This window comes from Spermophilus citellus, assembly GCF_964194105.1.
Source record: "Spermophilus citellus genome assembly, chromosome: 1".
NCBI classification, from domain to species: Eukaryota; Metazoa; Chordata; class Mammalia; order Rodentia; family Sciuridae; genus Spermophilus; species Spermophilus citellus.
In genome coordinates, this window is record NC_138182.1 from 234670822 (window position 1) to 234689926 (window position 19105).

Sequence of the window (19105 nt, forward strand, 5' to 3'; positions counted from 1 at the left end):
GTAGAAATGTTAAAAGAAGAGATAGAGAATCTATCTTGTTTTTGTTCCCCACTTAAAATACTGCTTTCAAATTGAAATGTATAAAAATGACATAGATAATAAGCTATAAAATGGAGGAAGAAAACATACTGCTAGAACCACTTCTATAATATTTATGAAACTCTTTATGTTTTAGTCATGCATTTATTTATTGTATAAATAAATAAATAAATTTGTAAATGTTCACAAACCTGATTTTGGAACTAATATCAATATGAGTTTGTTTCACTGGAGAGCACAGTGAAGTGTCTTGACTACTATCAGTATTAAGAGAAACTGAATCAGACATCCGAGATGGAGAAGAACAATTGCTGTTATTTTGATTGCTATTGTGTGTAACTTCATCTGATAAAGAATCTGTATCCTTTGTATCATCTGAAACAAACAAACAAAAAATTTAAGATCACTGATAAATTCACCAAGATTTTGTGGGAAATGCTGTTCAGTGATGACAAATGGTAATTACATTGTCCTGCTTCCATAGATGAGGTAATATATAATACAGATAAGAAGATAACCAGAGGCACCCCTGAAAATTCAGTCCTAAATACACAGAAAAATTAAAGAATTTCAAGATCATGATACTTTTTTTTTTGGTACTGAGGATTGAACCCAGAAGTTCTTTATCACTGAACTATATCCAGCTGTCTCCCAGCCCTTTTTAGTTTTTATTTTGAGACAGGGCCTTGCTAAATTGCTGAGGCTGGTCTCCAATTTACAATCCATCTGACTTGGTCTCTCCCAAGTTGCTGGGATTACAGGAGATGCCACCTCGCCTGGCTCATGATACTGTTTTTAAATGTAATCAAAGTAAGGGCTTCCCAAAATTTGATTTAGTTTACTGACACAATGTATGATGTTTAAGGGTCTCAATTAATTATAGTGAATACACATTCTAGCCATTTATAATTCTGAAAATCCAAAACCAAAAATAGTTTTTAGTTTACATTTCTAACCTTAATTGGATAAGAAATTATCTCAATAATATGTGATTTTTTTTCTATATATGCTGATAATAGAAAGGAACAATGTAAGCAAGCCACAAATACACAACAAGCAAATCAAAGAATTTTCAAAGGTCAACTCTCTTATTTCTAATTGCTTTTACAGCATTTCACAGAATTGTTTATGAATGACAACCTGTCAATGTTAGATAATTCTTTGCCAATTATATTAAACAGAATGTATCTGGTTCATTCTCTTATTATAGACACGTAGTATAAAGTAGAGCTTTGAAAAAGTAATTGAAAAAAGATATTTTAAAACTACCTCAATTTTAGCCAAGTCACGGAAAAAGTGTTTGTAGACATATTCATAGATGATCATTTGAATTAAGAGTATTTTTGCTGTTCTCAGATCTTAAAAACGTAGCTCAAGTAGTCTTATAATCTCAACCTCAAAGTTTTTGAGTACTGGATTCTTAATTTCTAAAATACTATTAAATGGTTTTTAAAGTACTTTCCTAGATATACACCTATTATTTTTCTTTCTTATGGGGTTATTATGATTCTTAGATAATATTATGTAAAATATTTAGCCTAATACTTAAAACAACTAGTAAGTGAAGTGCAAAAGAAATACTAGGAATCACCACCACAATCATTATAAACCCAAGGTATACCTTGATAATAAGTATCACAAAAACAAAATGCTGGACAAACATTTGGTAAATAGCATAAAGATAATAAGACAGTGGTGGCAAGGGATGAGTGAAGAAAGAGAGATATCCATTAAGATCCATTTCATTTCTAAGACTCTGAAATTCAGTTACATAAACAAATCGATGGCAGGAATTGGGGGAAGGAATTTAAAAATTTTTCTAGATACATAACATTAATAATGAGCATCTATTATATATCAAGTACTGTGCTACATATGAATACTTTATATAATCCAGGCATTTGACACAAAATCCTTCATCAGTCTCACTACATATCAAAACAGATATATACATATGGATAAAATTAAATAACCCAAGGATCAAATAGCAGGTTAAATAGTAGAGATGGAATTATAACTTAGGTTTCTCTGCCTGTAGAGTCCATGCCCTTGTAAGTACATTTGCATGAAAAGAGAGAAAAAAATCTACTAAGAAAAAACTTGGTAGATTTTTTTCAGGAGGAGAACTTCTTAGGAAGGCATGTTTAAAAATGTGTTTCTAAAATATGCTTTAAATAAGAGAACATTAAGTGAAATCTATCTTTAAAAATTCATAAATTTTATTAGGCCATTTCTATTCTTAGTGCTTTCCTTCAGTATCTAACCTTTTTTGTTATTACTAAGTGCTACGACTTTTGGCTGGTTAATAGAGGTTTCAATTAATGGTGGTCTCATCTCTGCCATTTTCATCTCTTCATCAGAAGACAGTTCTTCAGATTCCTAGTTTAAAGAAAAAAGGGGAATATTTATGAAAGTTATGTTCTGAATTCTTTAAATGAAATGTTATATCATAAAAACATCAGAAGGAAAACAAAGAATATTAAGAATATGCATGATATTTTTTTTTTTTTTTTTTTTGTACTGGGGATTGAATCCAGGGGCACTTAACTACTGAGCCACATCCCCAGCTCTTTTTTGTATTTTATTAGAGTCAGGGTCTCACTGAGTTGCTTAGTTGTCTCCCTAAGTTGCTGATGCTGGATTTGAACTCATGATCCTCTAGCCTCAGCCTCCCAAGCCTCTGGGGAAAATTTTTTATTGTAATAGTTAAAATTAGTAAACAATTTGACTTTTTCAAGATGCGGCCATAAACTATGCTAACTATTAACAATATGCCAAAATATCTATGGGAGAAATTTCTGTGGCAGGCCTTATTCAATTATATTAATGATTACTATGTACCTGGTACTACATCAAAAAGTAAGACAGACAAATATGAATAAAACATAATCCCTGCCTCTGAAAAACTCAAGTGTAATGACAGTGCCTCAAGAGAATCTCTCCCTCACCATATGATGGCACATACCTACAATCCCAGTGACTCAGGAAGCTCAGACAAGAGGACCAAAAGTTCAAGGCCAGCCTCATAAACTTTAACAAAACCCTATTTTAAAATAAAAATAAAAAGGGGTGGGGATGCAGCTAAGTGGTACAGTGCCCATGGGTTCAATTCCTAGTTCTGGGGGAAAAAATTATTAAAAAACAATCTCTCCCTAGTTCTCAAATTTATTCTTTTATTGATCACTGTATTCAGACAGTCTACTGTCAAAACAAATTTATGGCAATTTTTACCCAATTTGTAGACAGAATTTTTAATATTCTCAGTATTTTCCCCCTGATATTTGGTAACCATCCCAGGTACCTACAACGGAGTGCTATCAGATAGCAAAGAAAATGACTTGTTAGAAAACAAATATTAATAGAAAAATTTTAATATTATATATCTTGTAGATGAAATCAGCTTTTCTACAGGCTAAATACCCTTAGTTAATATGATGAAACAAAGTCCTTAAAAAAAGGTACTCTAAGTACTAACACATTTTGGGTGTTGCAGGCCACACAGTCTCTGTTTCAAATATTCAAAAATATGTAAAAAATGAGTGTCTGTTTACAATAAAACTTTATTAATATATAACATAATTTGAATTTGTGAAATTTTCATGTCATAAAATAGTATTATTATACTGAATTTTAAATCAACTTGTAAATAAGATGAACCTATTCTTAGCTTGCAAGCCATACAAAAATAGGCAGAGGATAGCCAACTGTGCGACCGGAGATCCGGGCTGACTGATTCGCGCAGCCTGCCCCAGGGCTACAGACAGCGGGGCCCCGCAGAGAAGCGATTAATTAGCAAGCAGGGAGAAAAGTGGCTGCGATTCTGTGGAATCCCGCCGGCTGAGCCCGCACTGACCCCCGGGCCGAGTAGGGGATTTCACACTGGGAAGGAAGCGATACAGTCCTATCCCCCACAACGGAAACTCCACCAAGGCAATCAGCGGCCACCATCTTGGAGAGCTAAAGTAACCACCGCCACTCTCCAACAGATTGCAACAATAAAACAGGTGTGTGTCATTCAGCTCATCCCCCATACATCGGGGAATTCGCATAAAATCTCTCCTAGGCTTTCCAGGGGAGGGAGTATCAGAGTGAGCCCGCATAAAGACTAGGGGAAAACTAGAGACACCTGACCTTCAACTCCCCCTCCCATCAGCAGCCAAAACGAAACCTGTCTAGCCAGCGCTAGGGGAGGGGCAAGCAGAAAAAATCAAAACGATAGAGTGCCGGAGAACCCAATAGACAACTGTGCGAATGGAGATCCGGACTGACTGATTCGCGCGGCAGTGCCCCGCGGCTACAGACAGCGGGTCGCCGCAGAGAAGCGATTAATTAGCAAGCAGGGAGAAAAGTGGCTGCGATTCTGTGGAATCCCGCCGGCTGAGCCTGCACTGACCCCTGGGCTGAGTACGGGATTTCAGACGGGGAAGGAAGCGGTACAGTTCTATCCCCCACAACGGAAACAAAACAATAGAGCGCCGGGGTTCCCAATAGCCACCCTCCACACCCAACAAACGGCAGGCCCAGAGTACAGTTTGAACTGCCGAGAGCCATCACTCAGGGGAAATCTGGTCTAGCAGGAGAAACCAAGACTAACAAGAGAAACCAGGGGACTAGAGGCCAGGCCGTCGTGACTGGGCGGCCGGAAACCGCAGGCCCGCCGGCGACAGCCCACCCGCTGCCCGCGTAACTGGGTGGCAGGAGAACGCCAGCCTGCCGGCTACCGACCACGCGACTGGGTGGCTAGAGATCGCCCGCCCACCGGCGATCGATCACCCGCCCACTGCCTGCGCTACTGGGCGGCTGGCGACCGCCCGCCTGCCACGACCGGGAGCTGAAACCAAACAGAGACAGTCCAGTCACACCCCCCCATTAGGACACCCCGGCAAGGAGCCTGGGGCCCATCATGGCAGAGAAGTGATGTCACTGGAGCTCGGCCGTCGGATTTCCTTCCCAGCGGAATCCACGTTAGCAGGCATAATTTAACAACACAAAGGAGAGAGAGAGTAATACAGAACCAAAATAAATCTATAGAAGAGAGCAGAAACACGGCAATCAAATAGAGCTGGAAAGTAACGTGAACATCATGAGAAAACAAGGGAAAAAAGGAGTACAAACAATGCAGGACAACTTAATTCTACAGGAGGACATAGAAGCATCAGAAACAGGGATAGGGAAAGAACTCAAGGCATACCTAACTCAGATGGAAAGGAATATTAGAGAAGACATGAGACAGCAAGTCCAAGCAATAAAAGTATATTTTGAAAATGAATTAAACAAAGAAATTCAAATGGCAAAGAACGAGCTCTACCAGGAGATAGAGATCTTAAAAAAAAAATCAAATAATCCTAGAATTGCAGGAAACTATAAACCAAATTAAAATCTCAAACGAGAATATTACAAATAGACTTGATCAAGTAGAAGTCAGAACATCAGATAATGAAGACAAGGTTTATCAACTTGAAAAGAATATAGTCAACACAGAAAAGATGCTTAAATCCCACGAGCAATCTATTCAAGAGATATGGGATGTCATAAAAAAACCAAATTTGAGAGTCATCGGGATAGAAGAAGGCAGAGACTCAAACCAAAGAAATGGACAACCTATTAAATGAAATAATTCTAGAAAACTTCCCAGAGATGAAAGATGGAATGGATTGCCAAATCCTGGAAGCCTACAGGACCCCAAACATTCAAAACCGTAATAGACCAACTCCAAGACATATAATTATGAAGATAGCCAACATACAGAACAAGGACAGAATAGTAAAAGCTACGAGAGAAAGGAGGTAGATTACATTCAGGGGTAAACCAATTAGGTTAATGACTGATTTCTCATCACAGACTTTGAAAGCGAGAAGATCCTGGAACAATGTATTTCAAATGCTGAAAAATAATGGATTCCAACCAAGAATACTGTATCCAGCAAAATTAAGCTTCAGATTTGACAATGAAATTAAAATCTTTCACGATAAACAAAAGCTAAAAGAATTCGCAGCAAGAAAACCAGCACTGCAAAGCATTTTGAGCAAAATACTACAAGAAGAAGAATTGAAAAATAGTGCCCAAAACTAACAGCAGGAGGTATCTCAGTAAAGGGGGAGGAAAATAACCAAAAAGTAAAACTAGCCAAACTAAAATAAATAAATAAATAAACATGACTGGAAGTACAAATCATATCTCAATTGTAACCTTAAATGTTAATGGCCTAAACTCACCAATCAAGAGACATAGGCTAATAACCTGGATCAAAAAAACAAATCCAACAGTATGCTGCCTTCAGGAGACTCATATGATAGGAAAAGACATACACAGGCTGAAGGTAAAAGGTTGGGAAAAATCATACCACTCACATGGCCCTCGGAAGCAAGCAGGAGTGGCCATACTCATATCGAATAAAATCAACTTCAAACCTAAGTTAATCAAAAAGGATAAAGAAGGACACTATATACTGTTAAAAGGAACATTCCCCAACAAGACATAACAATTATCAATTTGTATGCACGAAACAATGGAGCTGCAACGTTCATAAAACAAACTCCTCAAGTTCAAGAGTCAAATAGACCACAACACAATAATTATGGGTGACTTCAACACACTGCTCTCGCCATTAGACAGATCCTCTAGACAAAAACTGAATAAAGAAACTATAGAACTCAACAGCACAATCAATAACCTAGACTTAACCGACATATATAGAATATATCAACCATCATCAAGTAGATACACGTTCTTCTCAGTAGCACATGGATCCTACTCAAAGATAGACCATATATTATGCCATAAGGCAACTCTTAGTAAATATAAAGGCGTGGAGATAATACCTTGCACCATATCAGATCATAATGGAGTGAAATTGGAAATCAATGATAAAAGAAGGAAGGAAAAATCCTACATCACATGGAAAATGAACAATATGTTACTGAATGATCAATGGGTTACAGAAGACATAAAGGAGGAGATTAAAAAATTCTTAGAGACAAATGATAATACTAAAAGTTGGTTCTTTGAAAAAATAAATAAGACAGACAGGCCCTTAGCCATGCTAACAAAGAGAAGCAGAGAGAGAACTCAAATTACTAACATACGGGATGAAAAAGGCAATATCACAACAGACACTACAGAAATACAGAAGATAATTAGAAAGTATTTTGAAACCGTATATTCCAATAAAATAGAAGATAGTGAAGATATCGATAAATTTCTTAAGTCATATGATCTGCCCAGATTGAGACAGGAAGATACACACAACTTAAACAGACCAATAACAAAGGAAGAAATAGAAGAAGCCATCAAAAGACTACCAACCAAGAAAAGCCCTGGACCGGATGGGTATACAGCGGAGTTCTACAAAACCTTCAAAGAAGAATTAATACCAATACTTTTCAAGCTATTTCAAGAAATAGAAAAAGAAGGAGCTCTTCCAAATTCATTCTATGAGGCCAACATCACTCTGATCCCGAAACCAGACAAAGACACTTCAAAGAAAGAAAACTACAGACCAATTTCTCTAATTAACTTGGATGCAAAAATTCTCAATAAAATTCTGGCGAATTGAATACAAAAGCATATCAAAAAACTTGTGCACGATGATCAAGTAGGATTAACCCCTAGGATGCAAGGCTGATTCAATATACGGAAATCAATAAATGCTATTCACCATATCAATAGACTTAAAGACAAGAACGATATGATCATCTCGATAGATGCAAAAAAGGATTTGACAAAGTACAGTATCCCTTTATGTTCAAAACACTAGAAAAACTAGGGATAACAGGAACTTACCTCAACATTGTAAAAGCTATCTATGCTAAACCTCAGGCTAGCATCATCCTAAACGGAGAAAAACTGAAGGCATTCCCTCTAAAATCTGGAACAAGACAGGGATGCCCTATATCACCACTTCTATTCAATTTAGTTCTCGAAGTACTAGCCAGAGCAATTAGACAGACAAAAGAAATTAAAGGCATAAAAATAGGAAAAGAAGAACGGATGCGGATGACATGATAATATATTTAACAGACCCAAAAGGGTCTACAAAGAAGCTGCTAGAGTTAATAAATGAATTCAGCAAAGTGGCAGGTTATAAAATCAACATGCATAAATCAAAGGCATTCCTGTATATCAGCAACAAAACTTCTGAAATGGAAATAAGGAAAACCACTCCATTCACGATATCCTCAAAGAAAATAAGATACTTGGGAATCAACCTAACAAAAGAGGTGAAAGATTTATACAATGAAAACTACAGAACCCGAAAGAGAGAGAGAGAAGAAGATCTCAGAAGATGGAAAAATATACCCTGTTCATGGATAGGCAGAACTAACATCATCAAAATGGCGATATTACCCAAAGTTCTCTACAGGTTTAATGCGATGCCAATCAAAATCCCAACGGCATTTCTTGTAGAAATAGATAAAGCTATCATGAAATTCATATGGAAAAACAAAATACCCAGAATAGCAAAAGCAATTCTAAGCAGGAAGTGTGAATCTGGAGGTATAGCGATACCAGAGTTCAAACTGTACTACAAAGCAATAGTAACAAAAACAGTATGGTACTGGTACCAAAACAGGCAGGTGGACCAATGGTACAGAATAGAGGACACAGTAACCAATCCACAAAGTTACAACTATCTTATATTTGATAAAGGGGCTAAAAGCATGCAATGGAGGAAGGATAGCATCTTCAACAAATGGTGTTGGGAAAACTGGAAATCCATATGCAACAAAATGAAACTGAATCCCTTTCTCTCGCCATGCACAAAAGTTAACTCAAAATGGATCAAGGAGCTAGATATCAAATCAGAGACACTGCGTCTGACAGAAGAAAAAGTTGGCTACGATCTACATATTGTGGGGTCGGGCTCCAAATTCCTTAATAGGATGCCCATAGCCCAAGAGTTAATAACAAGAATCAACAAATGGGACTTACTTAAACTAAATAGTTTTTTCTCAGCAAGAGAAACAAGAAAAGAGGTAAATAGAGAGCCTCCATCCTGGGAACAAATTTTTACCCCTCACACCTCAGATAGAGCCCTAATATCCAGAATGTACAAAGAACTCAAAAAATCAAACAATAAGATAACAAATAACCCAAAAAACAAATGGGCCAAGGACCTGAACAGACACTTCTCAGAGGAGGACATACAATCAATCAACAAGTATATGAAAAAATGCTCACCATCTCTAGCAATCAGAGAAATGCAAATCAAAACTACCCTAAGATACCATCTCACTCCTGTAAGATTGGCAGCCATTATGAAGTCAAACAACAATAAGTGTTGGCGAGGATATGGGGAAAAGGGTACACTTGTACACTGCTGGTGGGACTGCAAATTGGTGAGGCCAATTTGGAAAGCAGTATGGAGATTCCTGGGAAAGCTGGGAATGGATCCACCATTTGACCCAGCTATCGCCCTTCTCTGACTATTCCCTGAGGACCTTAAAAGAGCGTACTATAGGGATACTGCCACATCAATGATTATAGCGGCACAATTCACAATAGCTAGAGACTGTGGAACCAACCTAGATGCCCTTCAATAGATGAATGGATTATAAAAATGTGGCATCTATACACAATGGAGTATTATGCAGCACTAAGAAATGACAAAATCATAGAATTTGCAGGGAAATGGATGGCATTAGAGCAGATTATGCTAAGTGAACCTAGCCAATCCCTAAAAAACAAATGTCAAATGTCTTCTTTGATATAAAGAGAGCAACTAAGAACAGAACAGGAAGGAAGAGCATGTGGGAAAGACTAACAGTAAACAAAGACGAATGGGGGGAGAGAAAGGGAGTGAGAAGGGAAAGCATATGGAAATGGTAGGAGACGTTCAATGATACACAAAATTATAAGAGGTTGTGAGGGGCAAGGGGGAGGGAAAAAATAAGGGGAGAGAATCGAACAACAGCAGAGGAGGTAGAGAGGGAAGATGGGAGGGGAGGAGAGGGGGGATAGTAGGGAATAGGAATGGTAGCAGAATACAACAGTCACTAATATGCCATTATGTAAAAATGTGAGTGTGTAACCGATTTGATTCTGCAATTTGTATTTGGGGTAAAAATGGGAGTTCAAAACCCAATTGAGTCAAATGTATGAAAGATGATATATCATGAGCTCTGTAATGTTTTGAACAATCAATAAAAAAAAATAGGCAGAGGGCAAGATTTAGGCCAGAAGTCTTAGTTTGCCAACCCTGGTTCAGACTGTATATAATGAAACCTAGTATAGTAGGTAGAGGAGGTAAATTCATTTTAGTGTCTAAGGAGAATTACATTTTTAATTTTTTTTTAAATTGTAGATGGACACAATACCTTTATTTTATTCATTTATTTTTTATGTGGTGCTGAGAATTAAACCCAGTGCCTCGTACATGCTAGGCAAGTCCTCTACCACTAAGCTATAGACCCAGCCCAAGAATTACATTTTGAGCAGAGAGATGCATGGAAATAAAAGGTATGTCAAGTCATACAGCTAGAATTCAGGATAAGCTCAGAATAATTGATAAGAGACAAAAATGGCAGACTGAACTGCCTAGAGAATTGGTGCTTTCTGAGTACACACTCAATTTATGTATGTACTGGTCATTATTAGAAGTTGCCAAACCAGGAAGAAACAAGAATAAAAATTATACTTTAAAACAGTAACTCTGGCTGAGGATGGTGGCACAGCTGCTTGTGGGGAGGCTGAGAAAGAAAGATCCTAAGTTTGAGGCCCACTTGGGCATCTTAGCCAAAGCCTGTCTCAAAATAAAAAGTGCTTGACATATAGCTCTGATAAGAAGAATGTACAGGAAGTAAAAGAAAGACAGGTAGAAAGGAATCTACGTGTCATCAGTCCTTAAGAAAAAGAGATTATACCTGTTTTTAGGCAATGGCAATGGTGGCTGGTAAAGAGGAAAAGAATTTCAAAGAAATTTTGAAATTATCAGGACTTAATGACAGAGTGAATGTGAATAAGAGAAAAGGACAAGGGCAAATGATTTACTTTAATCTTTGAGGTCTACAGCATCTAGATTGCTGGACACACTTTTCCTTTCATAAAATTAAACTACACATGGGCTTTTTTTCCCCCTAAATCTCTTGCCACCTTTCTGTCTCCCTTGCTCATATCAGTCTTTGTTAATTGAACATTCCACCACTATCACTCCATACACATTTCTCCCCGCTTTCTTAGGCTGTCCACAAAGATACTACATTTTCTTCAAAAACTGTTTATTATAAACAATTCTGTAATTTATAATTTAGCTTTGATTTTTCTTCTGGCCTGAAGATCCATACTTCTGTTGGAAATATCTAACTGGTCTTGCCAATTGCTCAGATTTCACATATCCTAAAGCAAACCTGTTCTTCCAAGTCTGTAGATTCTCTTTAAAACCCTATTCTGTTAATGGCATTGTCAACTTAATTAGTCATGGTTATGTCACTATTTTCTCTTCTCCTTTCTTTATAGCCAGAGTTTCACATGCTGTATCTCCTATAATATTCTCACAACTAACTTGCAGCCTGTATTTTCTGCTATCCTCATTCAAGATGCCATCAAGCTTAGAGAATTCAATAGGTACTGTAATATAACTATGACACATTATAGCTCTATCACAGTAGCATTCAGGACCCAATGATTTAATTTCATAATAGTAACCCTGACATATTCGATCAGATGGAACAATTCTTTTTCATATCTTCCAAATGCCATTCTTTTGCTCTCATTATCCCCTCCAAACTTCATTCAGTTTTCCTATTTCTTTCAATGAAAATGTTTCAAAAATATAGGTCCAATACTTCCTTCTCCTTAAAAGGACCCATGGATCTTCATAGCTAGAAAAATGTTTTTCACAATTTTGTTAACACTTAATACTTTTCTTAAACCCTTAGCACAGCGTGAGGTTAGTTATTTTTATACTCCAAACATAGTACCTTAAACATAGAGACTCACTAAGTGAGTACTAAGTTTTCTGGGATAAGCATAACTTTTTCTATGTTATATTGGCTTTAATGCATACAATAGTACATTAGAGATGTAATCCATCTGTAATACGTTCAAAAACTTTCGAGTTTTCTTTTTACCCCCATAGTAAATGCAAGCTCACAGGATAAATGTGAAAATAAATGATGTGCTTTGAATTTTAAGAAATAAAGATGATACTGGATGGGGGCAGTGGTGCACGCTGTAATTGGGAGGCTGAGACAGAAGGATCGGAAGTTCAAAACCAGCCTCACCAACAGCGAGGTACTAAGCAACTCAGTGAGACTCTGTTGCTAAATAAAATACAAAATAGGGCTGGGGATGTAATTCAGTGGTTGAGTGCCCCTGAGTTAAATTCCTGGTACCCCACTCCCCAAAAGAGAAAGATGTTATTATAACCCAAAACATCACTATTTCTAGATACCAATGCTGTCTAACAGAACTTTCTAAAGTGATGGAAATGCTCTATATCTATGCTAATACAGGTTAGAGATAGCCAGTAACCAGGCAGATATGGTTATTGACCATTAAATATATGACCAGTGTGACTGAGAAGCTCAACTTTTAAGTTGTATCTAATTGAAATAGCCATTTGTAGCTATTACAGAGTGGACAGTGCAGCTATAAATAAAAAATACTTCAAATAGTTTTATTAATAAAATGTTACAATGTTACCACCTCACAATACCACTAACACTGTATGAAGGGAATATAAAATGCTACAACTATTTGGCAGTTCCTCAAACTGTTGAATAAAGAGTTGTTATATGTTCCCACAATTCTACTCCTATACACAAGAGAAATGAAAATACATATCCATACAAAACCTGTACACAAATATTCACAGCAGCCTTATTCATTACAGCCAAAAAAGAAATAACTCATATGTCCATCAATTGAAGAATAAACATGTGGTATACAATGGAATAGCACTGATATATGCTACAATATGAATTTGAAGACAATATACTCAGCCAAAGAAATTAGTTACAAAGGACTACATATTGTATGGTTCTATTTATACAAAATGACAAGAATAGACAAATCTATAGAGGCAGATAAAGTATATTTGTGGTTGCTGAAGACTGAAGAGGATGGAGAGATTGAGCAGTAATAGGGTATACAGAAAAAAAAAATAGGGTATACAGGATTTCTTTCTGCGGTAATAAAAATGTTCACAAAGTGACTGTGGTGATGGCTGCAAAAATATATATATTTATGTATACATACATACACACTAAAAGCCACTGAACTGTACACCTTAAATTAGTGATTTAGGATATGAGTTATATCTCAATAAAATTGTTTTTAAGTTAGAGCTTTTGTTGATTCACTAGAAGAAACTCTACATCAAAAAAATAGTCTCAAGATATTTTTTTAACTTTATTTTAATGTAGTGCTGAGGATCAAACCCAGGGCCTTGCACACAAGGCAAGCACTCTACCACTGAGCCACAACCCCAGGCCCTCAAGATATTTTTAACCAAAAAAAGCACTCACATTAAAAAATAAAAGCTTAGTCAAATAATAGACTTATGCCTATATAGCCTTTTCATTTTTACAGAAATAAAAGAATTATAATTATGTATTTTATAGTAGAACTGTTATGTAATAAAACTGCAACTGCCTAAATATTGTACTTTAAAGTAGTAAATAAGTGATATTTTAGTAAATATGAAATTTCTCAATGATGAATTCATTAGCCTATTTTCTGCAATCATAATATCGGTTTTCTATCTTTAGTTAGCAGTAATGAAAAATTAAATTGAAGATTCTTATAATTTTTCCAGAATAATCATAAAGTCATATACCTCAAAAACATCATCATGGTTAACAATATGCTTCACGTTTTCAGGGGCTTTCATATTTGCAGTCACTGGTAAATTTCCAGGACTGATCTCAGCTTCAGGTTCAGTGATCTTCTGTATAGAGTTTCCTATCATATACTTTTCTCTGTCGTCCACTTTGCTTTTTACTGGAGTAGTACTTTCGGAAGTCTAAGTAAAATAAGAAAACAAAAATATCATATTCTTTAAGTTTTATACCTATTTTTGTATTGAAGTTTGGAAAAAATTTACAAGTAACATATCAACTTCCAATTTTAATATTTATTTTTTAGTTGTAGTTGGGCACAATATCTTTATTTATTTATTTTTATGTGGTGCTGAGAATTGAACCCAGGGCCTCGCACATGCTAGGCGAGAGCTCTACATCTGAGCCACAACCCCAGCCCCTCTAGATAAATCTTAAAAGAAATTGCAAGTATGGAAACTGTAGCACCCACAGATAAAATGCCCACCTCAGGAAGAGTGGCCTATATAAATGCATGAGCTAAGTTAAAATTCATAATTTATCACAAATAGTCTTCCTTGTAGAAGTTTTAAGATTGATGTGGCTGAGTGAGTCACTTGGCTCAGCATGCTCAAAAAAGGAGAGTTAAGATGTCTTTCTGCTTATGTGGAATGCAAAGTAACTATGACAAGATAAAACTTTTGTTACCATGATACAATGTGTACGCAGAAACTCACTAAAAGAATATACAATTTAGAGATTTGTAAAAGTTTCTGCAACATTCCAAGGAAATGTCAAAAGTTCATATAGCAAATACATTTAAAATTAGAACTAAGTAAAACAGAACAATATCAAAATGAGGAAAATGAATATTTCCATAATAATGAATGATAATAATGACCTTATTTGTATTTACTCAACAATTTTTTAAAGGCAATGCTGATACCACCCTGCCAATGTGGACATTCTATAGCCAGAGAATGGGGAGAAAGAACAATTAAGGAAGCTCATTTCCACGTTCAGGTAATTCAGAACAATTTAGATGTACACTTACCATACAAAAAGGATCATTTTGTCAATTATCTTAAACATTTTAAAGAATTTGAAATAGACTTTAGTCAATTATTTTGAATTGAGCTTTCTAACCTTCACACCCATATCTTTATTGACTACTTGCTGATCATCATGTGGTTTCAAATCTCTTCCAGGGTCTTCAGTAGTCTCTTCATCTTTTAATCTATGTACAATGGTTTGAACAGTTTTAACCATGTTCTTAAGTTCATCTGGGTATGGTGTTGGGTATCTCTTTAAATTTCCCTCCTAAAGAAAAAGTGAAATACAAATTATAAATATTTCTAATGTCAGTCACAGAGAATTTAATCTATAATCCTTTGAACAATTGGATAATTACCTTATAGGGATGGCTATGATGATATACAATAGGTTTTGAAAGCATTTTACGTTAAATGTAAGTAAGGTTTTATCACAAAATAGTCAAAGATCTCACAGTAAATTTCAGGGTTTTAAAAGCTTTTTTGGTACATTTAAATATTTTCCATTTGGAAATATATGATATGGAAACTGCCAAAACCTGTTGTCAATTGTCTTTGAAACAGATACATGCTTGCCAACACATTTAAAATTCAGACATTCATATATTCATGTTTCATGTGCCAGAAACCAAACTCTTACCAAGATAGCCTGTCATTCTTCTGGGATTCAGCTAGTTTATATAAAAAGCAAATAATCACATCGTTAAGTTATGGGAAAACATGCTCTTTGCTACTCATTCCACTGCAACACACATTCTTAATCCCATAAAGAATCAAAGTGTTCATAACAAAGACTTCTTTATCTCTACGATTTATATAAACAAATCATTAAAGAAAATGAAAGGGGAAAAAGTAATCACTAAAAATGAGCAAGGGAAGAAAATGATTACCTCTACTGATATTTAGAAAGTACCAATTCAAAGATAAAAGTTCTGATTAATTTCTCTAGCCTATAATAATCTGTTTTTTCTCACAAGTACATATACTTGATAATTAGCTTTTAATGATATAGCTTTACAATGCTCTCAAATTCCTTTCTGTGTGAAATATTTTGGATCAATAAATACTTTAAAGACAAGGAATGAATATAATCCTTCTTCCACAAAACAGCAGTAGTATAGACAAGAGTATCCATTTAAATATCAGCAGACCTATTTCAAATTTGAAAGAAAATCTAACAAACTCACCCTGGGAGGTGCCTCTCTTTCATCTTTGTCTTCATCACATTCAAATGCCACCTGGGCCCGCTGTTTCCTCTGTTCTTCCCACAATGAAGGATTAAAACTTTCATTATCTGATATGAACATAACTAGAAAAAAGTAAAAAAAAAATGACTACATGACTATAATTATAATGCTATAATTATGAAAAATCATTGTGTGTTCACAGTTTTCATTACAACTCATATTTGTTACAATAAGTCTAAGACAGTTAAGGTTGATCAATGCCAGCTTTAAAATCCCAGGGTAACAACTAGACTTTAAGATTTCTTTCTTTTTAGTATTGGGTAACAAACCCAGGGGCACTTTAATCACTGTGCAACATCCCCAGTCCTTTTTATTTTTTCTTTTGAGACAGTATCTCGCTAAGTTGCTTAAGGCTTCCCTAAATTGCTAAGGCTGGCTTTGAATTTACAATCCTCCTGCCTCAGCCTTTAAGTCTCTGGGATTACAGACATGAACCACCATGTACAGCTGATTTTTCTTTTCAACGTCATGTACATGAACCACCATGTACAGCTAAGTTTTCTTTTCAACGTCATGATCACAATTTTTTCTTCCCTGAAGCTGACTCTTTTATTTTGCAACCAAAAGGATTATTGATGAGAATCCAACAACTAAAACACTATAAATCCACTGAACATTTTCACCTAAATTTTGCATTTTTGCTTCTTTTTAATTTCAAGATTCATTGTGTGCACAGAAAAAGGGGACAGGTTTGATGATAAAGTGAGCATTTTGGCTAAAAAAAAAAGAGAGAGAGAGAGAGAGAGAAAGATTGCTCTGATGGTATATAATGACATCGATACTAAGTAAAAAAAGTACTCCAAATATAATTTTTATTTCAAAATATAAAGAATATTAAAATTTATTGTAAAACCAATACTTATTCTACTTCAGATATAAAGATTTAACAACTCTTTTATTATTAGGCACCTAAGAAAAATCTAAAACTCAAAATAATCAATTGATCTGACTGTTAGACATCACTCTATAAAAATTTTGCATACAAAATAAAATCACAACTTTTGCCCACTAAAAGAAAATGCCTATACCTACTCAAAACAAAAAGATATTAAAAGCATTCAACATTGGCAAATACAAAAACTGAAATTCCTAGAAAACCCAAATGTGGTCAACCTGAATATTTAGCAAAAATAAAATAATACCAAGAAAGGGGAAAAGAGGAGAGAAGGAAAAGGTACTCAGGACTGAAATGGAACAAATTATATTCCCTGCATGTTCAATTTGTCAAAAATGATTGCCACTATTACATATAGCTATACTGCACTAATAGAAATAATAATAATACCAAACTCTTGAAATTATCATTTATATTAAGCCCTTATAAATAATTTGGACTTCTTAACCTTTTCAAGTCTCATGTTCAGAATAAGGATGACATTTAAGAAATATGAACAATGGACTCTTATCTTTTTCTTTGTTTTCATTACTCAGCTCAAGATTTTTATTGTAATTGCTTTACTGAACTGCTTAACATTAATTTAATGAATTAGACTATTTTTGTTCAAAACAAATGTGGGCTATGATTCAAATGCCTATTATCTTTGTGATATCATTAAAAGGCAAGCAAAGCCAAGCAGTTGCCAACAGACTTTTTGTAGAATCCATATAATTTCTCCACCTATCTTCAGTGGGGGAATTAATCTCAATTAATCCCTAGTCAGCCCAGAGATGACTGTTAGATTACATCAAAGCAACTTTACACCAGTGTTCATTCAGGGCGGTGTAAGCAATTTTGACTATGCCTCTCATTCTTGTCAATTTCTGGTTACCTACACTTCTTACTCTTTTGTATAAATCTATTATCTTTGAAGATTAAGGACCTCAAATAGGGCTGGGGATGTGGCTCAAGCGGTAGCGCACTCGCCTAGCATGCGCGGGCAGCCCGGGTTCGATCCTCAGCACCACATACAAAGATGTTGTGTCCGCCGAGAACTAAAAAATAAATGTTAATAAATTCTCTCTCTCTCTCTCTCTCTCTTTAAATAAATAAAATCAATTTATAAAAAAAATAGTTGTATGTTAGTTTAAAAAAAAAAAAAAAAGGACCTCAAATAGTATTTTCTACCCAATGTATTGGCTAGTTGGCCAAATCCTGATTACCCTGGCATATTCACTGTGTAGTCTAGTAAATTGGCAATAGGCCCTTTCTCCCAAAATCTGCCAATATTTTAATGATACCAATGTGCGACAATCCTCCCAATACTGCATTTTATTGTTTTGTGATGTCTTCAATCCCAACGTCCACCTACACATCAGCTAAGTGATTCACAACCACAGTCATTTTCAAGACCTGGGCTTCCCATAACAATTAGAAAACTCGATAAGCTAATTACTTCTTGTTCTTTTTTAAAATATTTTTTTTAGTTGTAGTTGGACACAATATCTTTATTTATTTTTATGTGGTGTTGAGGATGGAACCCAGTGCCTCACACATGCAAGGCGAGTGCTCTACCACTGAGCTACAGCCCAAGCCCCTACTTCTTGTTCTTTGTAAGAAATAATAAAAAAGAGTTGCTTTGATAAGTTATTGTTTCATGGGTATGTTTAATGATTGTCGTTAACTTTTAAATTGAATTTAAAGTTAAAATTTGTGAGATGATAACAAATTGCTCCACTAAAGGGTCTATAATTAAATCTTTTAATAGGTTTGCAAGTAAGATCTCTTTTCCATGTATTTAAATGTACCTCTAATCTCCATATTTAGCAATACAATGAAATACAGAAATGTGTCATAATAAAATATGCTTAATTTTAAACTGTCAGTATTGATGTATTATTGGATGAAAGTAATAATTCTACACATTAGAAAACAAGAAGTTAAAACAGATGTGAAAATCCTGCTTATGGCATAAATAGTGCTATATGGGAAATCACAGCAAATACTTGGATATATCAAAAGAAAATTTGTCTTATTCACTGGGACTCATGTCTCAATTTTCATTTTATCTCTAAAGATTTCTGGATAACAGGAAATAGGAAGAAAGAGTGAATGTCCTGTAAATAATAGTGT

The 19105-nt window shown here is 35.3% G+C and overlaps 1 protein-coding gene across 5 annotated transcripts in view; it reads right to left on the bottom strand.

Annotated features, from left to right (window-relative positions):
* ERBIN (erbb2 interacting protein) overlaps positions 1-19105 on the bottom strand; it is a 138805-nt gene that overhangs the window by 22629 nt on the left and 97071 nt on the right. For all 5 annotated transcript variants that reach the window (XM_081292864.1, XM_081292863.1, XM_081292861.1 and 2 more), the window contains exons 16-20: positions 16036-16157; positions 14943-15116; positions 13817-14002; positions 2304-2418; positions 231-414 (exon numbers count right to left, since the gene is read on the bottom strand). In XM_081292864.1, coding sequence (XP_081148990.1) covers positions 231-414; positions 2304-2418; positions 13817-14002; positions 14943-15116; positions 16036-16157 — 781 coding nt within the window. The remainder of the gene's footprint in view (positions 1-230; positions 415-2303; positions 2419-13816; positions 14003-14942; positions 15117-16035; positions 16158-19105) is intronic.